Source organism: Sceloporus undulatus, chromosome 1 (genome assembly GCF_019175285.1).
Source record: "Sceloporus undulatus isolate JIND9_A2432 ecotype Alabama chromosome 1, SceUnd_v1.1, whole genome shotgun sequence".
Taxonomy (NCBI): domain Eukaryota; kingdom Metazoa; phylum Chordata; class Lepidosauria; order Squamata; family Phrynosomatidae; genus Sceloporus; species Sceloporus undulatus.
The window spans coordinates 146,586,850-146,596,035 of NC_056522.1; the positions used below are offsets into that span (position 1 = coordinate 146,586,850).

The window sequence follows — 9,186 nt, forward strand, 5'->3', positions numbered from 1 at the left end:
TATCTATCTATCTATCTATCTATCTATCTATCTATCTATCTATCTATCTATCCTCTGAACCTGGTCTATATGTTTGGTATTGATTAGAAAACCTTACCCTTTTAGACCAGAATTGCTAGAATCCCCCAGAATCCCTGTGGAGGAGTTACTGGGCATAGTTAAAATTGGATTTGGAATTACCAAGTCTGTTACTGGGCATAGTTAAAATTAATAAACTGAGTAGCTAACATACTAAAACTAAATTACAGAAAGATCCCCTTGAATTAAATATCAACGAAGCTGTGTATTGTGACAGGAGAGGCCTCCCAGTCCCAGCAAGTGAAACAACACAGAGGATACTTGAAAGGCAATTCTAAACCTTTGTCTTTTGATTTTAGAAGCAAAAGGATGGCAATGCCACATATTGGTAAGATGAAAAACAACACAGCTAGGGTGTAATAAAATGGATAATCAAGTTGACATTCATTGTTTCCCAACACATTTCAAATATGAGCATTCTTCCTCAGGAAAGCCACTCATTAATCTATAACCGATCTTCCTTAAACTAGTACCCCACCAGCTATGCTGGGCTGCAAATTTCTCCCATCCCCAGCCAACATTAGCCTTAGTAGTGGAAGATTATGGGGTTTTTAGGCCAATACATCTAGGAGGTGCCAGGTTGGGGAAGGTGAATCTAAATTAAGAAAGTAAAGTCCTGGTTAGATTCATTCTCTATTACAGTTGGCTCTCCATATCCATGGATTCTGCACCCATGGATTCAACCATCCACAGTTTGAAAATATATATATATTTTTAAATCCTGAAAGGAAACCTTGATTTTTGTCATTGTATACAAAAGACACTATTTTACTATGCCATTGTATATAACTGGACTTGAACACCCAAGGATTTCAAAATCAATGGGAGGTCCTGGAACCAAATCCCATCAGAAACCAAGGGCCCACTGTGGTTTGCCTCAAAGTATATGGATTTGCATAGCAGGTGAGCAATGGTAAAAACAGCACAGTCCAGCCAGGCTATTCAGGGATTAAAAAGATGGCCCTTCCAAAAAAAAATTGAAATTCTTGTACTACTCCAGGCACATGTGCAATATACTGTAAAGAAAAACCAGGGCCCATTCACACTACAGAATTATAGTGCTGATTACATGTTAAACTGCTGCCACAGTTCCATCCTGTGGAATCCTGAGACTGGTAGTTTGGTCAGATGCACTGGAGTGCTCTGGCTAAGAAATCTAGATGCCTCTCAATTAATCTTACTTGAAATAATACAAAATAAAATATTGCAAATCCAAAGATTCCATTGGATGGAACCATGGCAGTTAAAGTGAAATAATAGTGCTGTAAATGTGTCCTGTGAATGGGATTCCATTTATTATGGATTGTGTCAGGCAGCCTTTGAAAACCTGGGAGTGAAAGTGCCTTCTGTAAAGAGGGCCACTAAGAGAAGAACTCACTGCTGAAATTATTAAATGTCTCAATTAAGGTTACTTACTGGTTGGCAAAGTTGCTGCTTTCTGGAGTAGCTATTGCTGCTTTCTGGGGTAGGTCTTGCTGGAAAGCAAATAAATAGAACAGCAATAAATCCTCCTGCTATGATGAAATGTAGACCGGACATAGTAAAATGCAGAACCACATAGTAATTTCATCTAATGAAGTTCAGTAACTACAAAGATAACTTTTAAGTGTGGAGGGAGGGTTACAGAAACTCTTCCAATGGTGCATTTCAGGTACTGGGATGAAGAAAACTGGTGCAAATGTGAGTGTAGTTTACCTATTTAGACATGTAGCATATGATTTGGGATTAGCAGGTTTTTTATTTTCATACAAGTGCCATTATATAGGAGTAGGGAAAGTTTAAAGCTTCAGCTCCAGCCATCCCTCTCAAATTCACTTTCCCATCTGAGACAAATATACTGTACAGGAGCTTAAAAAGAGTGGGAATGCTTCCCCCGCATTTATAACCTTACAGGGCAAAGATTATGGAAAACAAATCTATAAATTCAGTTAGTTTGACGTCATGTGACCTTTACCAGCAGTTATAGTGGGCTTCTCCATCTCTTAAACATCTCTTAAACATCATTAAGTTACAGTCCAAGGTTACATCTCTGTAATGTACACAGCGACAATGAATTCATTGTGCACTGCCCCCTTACATACAACTCAACATTCAGGTGCTCCTTCTTTCCCTCTTCTGTTAGTCTAGAATAAAAGTTCTCAAGCAGGGTTCCCAGGAACACTAGGGTTCTATGAGAAATCCCAAGGGATACTGCAAAAGACCATGATTGAAAAAAAGAGATTAAAAGGTTGAAGGAACGCTAATCTAGAATGTATAGCCCTGCAGGGATTTCAATTACCAGCATTCCTTATTATCAGCTACACCTAATGGGAGTTGCAGCCCCAACAACATCTCTTGGACTTTGTTGTTGTTGTTGTGCACCTTCAAGTCTGCTTCCAACTTATAGCGACCCTAGGACAAACCTGTCATGGGGTTTTCTTGGCAAGATTTGTTAAGAGAAGGTTTGCCATTGCCTTCACCTGAGAGAGAGTGACTTGCCCAAGGTCACCCAGTGGGTTTCATGACCAAGCTGAGAATCAACCCTGATCTCCAGAATCGTAGTCCAACATTCAAACCATGCTTGCTACATGCTCTCTATTCTCGCCCAAAGTGCTGTCCTGCTGTGTTACAGAGTAATGTGTTTTAGCATTCTATTGGGGACACTATTCTGTGTAGAAGCATGTAAATAAACCGACTCCAACAATGACAACATAATATCCTCCCTCTCTCTTTTGCTTCATCCTCCTGTTTTGTGCTTATATTCACTCTTCACCATAGTGAACAGAGACCCAATACATCTGTCCAAGCCCACATATGCAATTACAGAGCAAGTGATGGCCATCTGGTGCTTCAGTAGGACCTGTTAGAAAATACACCTGGTGCATCCTATCTATAAAGTTTATTCAGATTATTTCTTTTAGGGATTAGCCAAAAACTGAAGAAGGGAAGACAACCACAAGGTGGCACTTTTCACAAAGCTATAGCTAAAACAAAACCAAGCTGTCTTCAAAGCACTAGAAATGAGAGGTAATTTCCATGGCCTAAATAAAATTTGCTCAGATTTCTTTCTTATTGCTTACTGGTGGATTAATGTTTCCCACAGCTGGTTGGTAAAGCCCCAAACAAGCCTCATAAATACAAAGTTACTCCTTTTGCCTAATGAAAACAGACCATGGTTATAATAACAGTAGCTGCCCAAATGCAGTAAAAATGTACACTTGTGAACAGCCACAACTCTGGCCCCCTGTGATGAGTCAGGATCGCGACCGGGAACACAACTTTCAAAACCTGAGAAATGTGTGTGTGTGATTTTGTGCATCCATTTAAGCCATAAACGTGGACATGCAATTAGCAAAAATGTTTGTGAGCTGGTCACTTTCCCAAGAACTTTCTTTTTTCTGTTGTTGTTTTTAATGGCATTGGGATCCCTTTCGAATAGTGTGGGAGGTGGAAAGAGATGGCAAAATGTCCTCCATTCCTCCAACCTGTAAAGTAGAGGAATGCCAACAGGATGTAATGCATTATTTTATTTTTCGTTTCCAACCTAAAAACTGAAAGTGCTGTGCATGCTGAGAATGATCTAAAATGGACCACAAGGCTTGAGGTCCAACTCTGTACTTAATGTAATCATCCACATGGGGATGAGTAGGTACTATAACTGACTGTGGCAAGCTCCAGTGGGCCCTTGGTATCCGCTAAATGTTCAAATCCCATTTTATACAACTGGGCAGTAACAGTGTCCCTTACATAAAATAGCAAAATCAGGGTTTGCTTTTTGGAATTTATATTTTTAAAAATATTTTCAAGCTGTGGATGGTTGAATCTGTGGATAAAGAATCTGTGGATACAGAGGACTGACTGAACTTCTTTCACTCTCCTGATTAGAGGGCCGCAGTGTGACTTTATGAGTCCTCCCTTCTAAGGACCCTTTCACACCACACAATTATAGCACTGTAACATTATGATTCCACTTTAACTGCCAAAGCTGCATCCTAGAGCTCCCTGACACAGAATTCTAAGTACTTTGTCCGAAACTGCAAATCCAAGAATTCCATAAAATGATTTTATAGGGGAAAAGGCTTTATGTTGGTAGCCAAAGCTGGGACATCATGCTTGACTTTTAGGCCTCCTGGCATAGTTTAATCTGAGGACTGAACCCTGCAGATTAAAACCATTTTTGATTCAAAGAGCTCAGGCCTGGAGTAAGGCTTTACTAAAGCCAGAGCCCATATTGTGAAAAATATCTTGATCAGGCCAACCAAAAAGGCACAATATTTTCTGTGCCACTTTTTGAAACCACCTTCTTTTTTAGTTGGTCTAACAAAGGTATTGCCACAATTGCCTATGCAATTTGTTCTGTAGTCAATACCCCTATACCCCAGACAAGGGGTTGGAAGCGTAGTGCTGTCCAAATGTTGTTGAACTACAAATACCATCATCCTTCACCATTAGTCAGGGTGGATAAGGCTGCTGAGTGTTTCAGCTCAACATCTGCACAATTTTTCTCCCTCAGACTAAATGACAAACCAGATGAAAAATGCATTTGGCATCATCTTCCTGCCTCCACACTTTTGCTCAACATCTGAATGCCTTTTTAAACTTCATCGGCAGCACACTTCACAAATCTAAGCCACAGTTTGGCTTAATCATGACTCACTGTACATCAGATTTATAGATGCTGCTTACTTACAAAAGCTGCAGAGTGGGGACTAATTTGAAGATGCTTCCTTGTTACTAACTCCTTGTGCAGCAAAACCTCTCTCCAGAACATCCTAGATTGGTGGATCTTTGAAACAGCACGTCCGCTCTTGCTTCTGGTCATGTTTTTCCACTTGGACCATTTTTTCCAGTTAAAAAATAACTCTTAAACAACACACATCTTGATTCAAGCAAGTATTGGCATCGTCTCTGACTAGGGTTGCCAGATTTTCCAAAGAGCAATAAAGAACAGTTGATATTCATGAAATGCTCAAAACTGACAACCCAGAACTAACTGTTAACAGGTTCATGTTCTACCTAAATAGCAAATGAAAGTATTGATTTTGAGTTAACATAGCCCATGTGGTTCTCTGAAATATATTGCTAATCCTCACAGATTATGTGATATGCACATTTCTATCTTTATGGAATCCACATATCCAGAAATATGGTATTTTTTTGGCATCTTGTTCAGTTTATGGCTGCAGAACTAATGCTGTCTCCTCCTCACAATTTTGATCCTTACAACAAACCCTGTAAAGCAGTGGTTCCCAAACTCTGGTCCTCCAGATGCTCTGGACTTCAGCTCCCAGAATTCCTGACTGTTGGACAAGCTGCCTGGGGCTTCTGGGAGTTGAAGTCCAAAACAAAGTTTGGGAATTACTGCTGTAAAGTATAGTAGACTGGCAGACAATGAGAAGCGCAAGGTCATCTATTGAGTTTAGAGATTGAACAGGGATCTGAACCCGGATTTTCCCAGGCCTATTTTAGCAGCCTAGCCTCTAGGGTTGCATCTGCACTGAGGAAAGAATGCAGAAATAACCCTTAAGAGCAGAAGGTATTTCTTCTGCCCTGAAAGAAAGATGCAAATGCATAGCTCATCTTGGGGTGCATCTACACTGCACTGGATTGTGTATTGTGTACCCATTCTTCTTAGTCATGCTCAAAATGGAGGATGTTTTGAAATTCATCCTGGACAGAAGGTTGAAATGTAGGATGTGTCCTGGAAAAGGAAGACCTCTGATCACCCTGAGTTAGTAGCAATAGTGAGTTGCTGCAAACATGGTGGGATCCGTAGCCAAATCATCATTTGTGGTCTCTAGAATGTGCTGACACATCAACAATTAGAACATATCAGTAGTCATAGGATTGAGCCATGGCAGTTAAAGTGGTGTCAAGTTGCATTGATTCTGCAGTGGAGATGTAAACCATAAACAGAAATGCTTTCCAACCCTCAGATAGGGGACAATCTCTATAATAAGGGAGACCTGCCAGTCCTATAAAGGGAAGCTCCCACATAAGGGACTTTCCTTCCAATAATAAGGGGCATCTGATCCTAAAAAGTAAAGATATAGTTAGAATCATCCAAGGCATTGCATTCCTATCACTATGTACGGGTGCAAGAGCTGGACAGTGAAGAAAGCAGATAGGAATCAACTCATTGGAGATGTAGTGCTGGAGAAGAGGGCTGAGGATACCATGGATGGCCAAAAAGACAAACAAGTGGGTCCTAAAACATGTCAAGCCAGAAGTTTCCTTGGAAGCCAAGATGACCAAACTGAGGCTGTCGTACTTTGGCCACATCATGAGAAGGCAAGATTCACAATAAATGCTAGGTAAGGTAGAAGGCAGTAGAAAGAGAGGAAGAGCACATGCCAGATGGATAGAGTCAATCAGGGCAGGGTGGCCAGATGTCCTCTTTTCCCAGGACATGTACTCTGTTCAATCTTCTGTCCAGGAGGAATTCCAAAATGTAATTCATTTTGAGCATGGCTAAGAAGCATGAATTTATATTTCTATTAGGTTGTTTAGCTTTTATTTTAAATATCCTACAAATTCTTGACGGTCCTTGTCCTCCTTTGCAGGGAGGACATCTGGTGACCCTGACTCAGCCAGGCCAGAGCCTGCAGCACTGTCCTAAGCAGAGAAGTGCACGATAGGAGGGCTTGGAGATGTCTCATTCATGGGGGCTCCGTACGTCAGGGCCTATTTAGAGCCAGCGTGGAGTAGTGGTTTGAACATTGGACTGTGACTCTGGGAGACCAGGATTTAAATCCCCGCTCAGCTTTGAAACCCACTGGGTGACCTTGGGCAAGCCACACTCTCTCAGCCTCAGAGGATGGCCATGGCAAACCTGCTCTGAACCAGGGTGCTCAGACATCCTCCTTTCCCAGGACGCGCCCCCCATTTCAGCCTGCTGTCCAGGAGGAATTCCAAAACATCCTCTGCTTGGAACAAGACTAAGAAGCTTGAACTGATATTTCTAAGAGTGTGTCTAGCTTTTTATTTGGCAATGTCCATCATTTTCCTTGAGCGCCCTCCATTTTGCATTGCCTCGTCCTCCTTTGCAGTTAGAGGACATCTGGCCATCCACTGGCTGACCTTGTGTTTCAAGGCACACTCTCTCAGCCTCAGAGGATATCCATGGCAAAACTGCCAACAAAATAACCTGCCAAGAAAGAAAACCCCATGGCAGGGTGGCCATAAGACTTGAATTCCACCTCAAAACCCATCCTTGAAATAAAATAGAATAAAATCAGTCAGTAATAGTGCTTTGAGAGAGCCAGTAGTGAATGGTTTGAGCGTTGGACCACAACTCTGGGAGACCAGGGTTCGAATCCTCCCCACTCGGCCATGGAAGATATATATTTAAAATTTTAACTTTTAATTAGGTTATTTGAACTGTCTTTAAAAAAACATTTTTTAATGTGTTTATAAATTGTGAGCTGCCTTGGGTTCCTTTTGGGAGAAAGGCAGCACAGAAGCAAAATAAATAAAAACAACAAACAAACAAAGTCACACTCTCTCAGCCTCAGAGGGCAGCAATGGCAAACCATAATAATAATAATAATAATAATAATAATATATATATATTGTTATTATTATTATTATATCATATATTATAGTATTATATATTATACTATATATTATATTGTATTATAATATATATTATATAATATTATATTAATAATAACAGTAATAACTATATATATTATAATACATTATATTATATATACATACATTATATCATATAATATAGTATTATATATTATAATTATAATATATATATATATATATATTGTATTATAATATATATTATATAATATATTACACATATTATATATTAATAATAGTAATGGCAAACCATTAAGCCAAGAAAACCCTATGACAGGGTCGCCATAGAAACGCCTTGAAGGCAACACAACACCAAACCACAGTATTCCCGCATTATGCTCTTTATTAGAGTGCTGCTCTGCCACTTTCCCTGCTCTGGCTGCCTCCTCCTCCTCTTCCCGTTGCATTGTGGGGCTTGTAGTCCAGTGAGGCCTACGCGCTCTGTGGCTGAGGATCCTAAACGCCCCTCCTTTAAACTGCAAGTCCCACAATGCAACGCGAGGAAGCATCCAGAGCTGTTAAAGATAGCAGCGCTATAAGAGCGTAGAGCAGTAATGTAGAATGACAGAAGCACCTTGAGTTCACGCAACAAGCGCAACAGTCCCAGCAACACAACACTATGCTATCTATGGAGGCTTCTCCCTTACTTTCTCCTCCTGGGGCCTAGTCCCCTCCGCCCCTCCACTGCCGCCGCCGCCGCCGCTACCAACTCCGTCCTGAAGGAGGCGCCATCCCAAGTCCCCGGCGTCGAGGCGGAGGAGAGGAGGAGAAGGCGAGGGGAGATGGGCGCGGGGGCTGAGGGAAAGCTTCCGCAAGGCGTCCTCCTGGTTGTCTTCGTCCTCCTCCTGCTCCTCTCCTCTCCCTTCTCCTCCTCCTCCTCCTCCTCCGCCAGACCCCTCCAACACTTGCTCCAGCACTTCCCCCAGGAGCAGCTCCAACTCTGGGTCTAGAGGAGGAGGAGGAGGAGAAGGAGGAGAAGCAGCCCGGGCCCCGTCGGGGCTCGCAGTCCCAGGAGGGCTAGGGGAGCCTCTGCCGTCCACAGCCCCCTGGCCTCGCCTGCTGCTGGGGCCCTTGCTGCTCCCAGAGCCCATCTCTTCTGGGAGGACTCCTCCTCCTCCTCCTGGTTCTGGATGTTCTGATTCCAAAGCCCAACTGTTGCTCTGGCTGCCTGAGAGGGAGAGGAGGAGAGAAGCTGGGATGGCTCTGCTCTGGTTCCTCCTCAGCCTCTCCCCCTTTTGGGTCTCTTTCTGGTTTCTTTCTTTTAAAAAATCCCTTCAACATGATGACAAAGTTTTCTCCTCCTCCTCCTCCTCCACTTAGTAGGAGGCAAAGGAACTGGAGGGGAAAAGGAGGAAGAAGGAATGATGCTTGGATTTCTCTCTCTCTCTTTCTTTATTTCAGTCCTAGTTAATGTTTCCAGAAATGAGAAAGAGGAATGCTGTTTGGGTTTATTCCCCCTCCCTCCCTCTCTCTCTTTCTTTCTTTCTGTCCTTTCCAGAAAAGAGAGAGTTGTTCAGATTTATTCCCTCCCTCTTG

The 9,186-nt window shown here is 42.1% G+C and overlaps 1 protein-coding gene across 2 annotated transcripts in view; it reads right to left on the minus strand.

Moving 5' to 3' along the window:
• LOC121927942 (zinc finger protein AEBP2-like) overlaps positions 1–8,942 on the minus strand; it is a 12,097-nt gene extending 3,155 nt beyond the window's left edge. The window contains exons 1-2 of one of the 2 annotated variants that reach the window (XR_006103399.1): positions 8,298–8,942; positions 1,495–1,553 (exon numbers count right to left, since the gene is read on the minus strand). Coding sequence is in view for 1 of the 2 variants with exons in the window: in XM_042462011.1 (XP_042317945.1) it covers positions 1,495–1,553; positions 8,298–8,741 (503 nt within the window). In the remaining variant the exon portion in view is untranslated. The remainder of the gene's footprint in view (positions 1–1,494; positions 1,554–8,297) is intronic. The other variant, XM_042462011.1, reaches the window with a different exon arrangement.
• Positions 8,943–9,186: the final 244 nt, after the last annotated feature.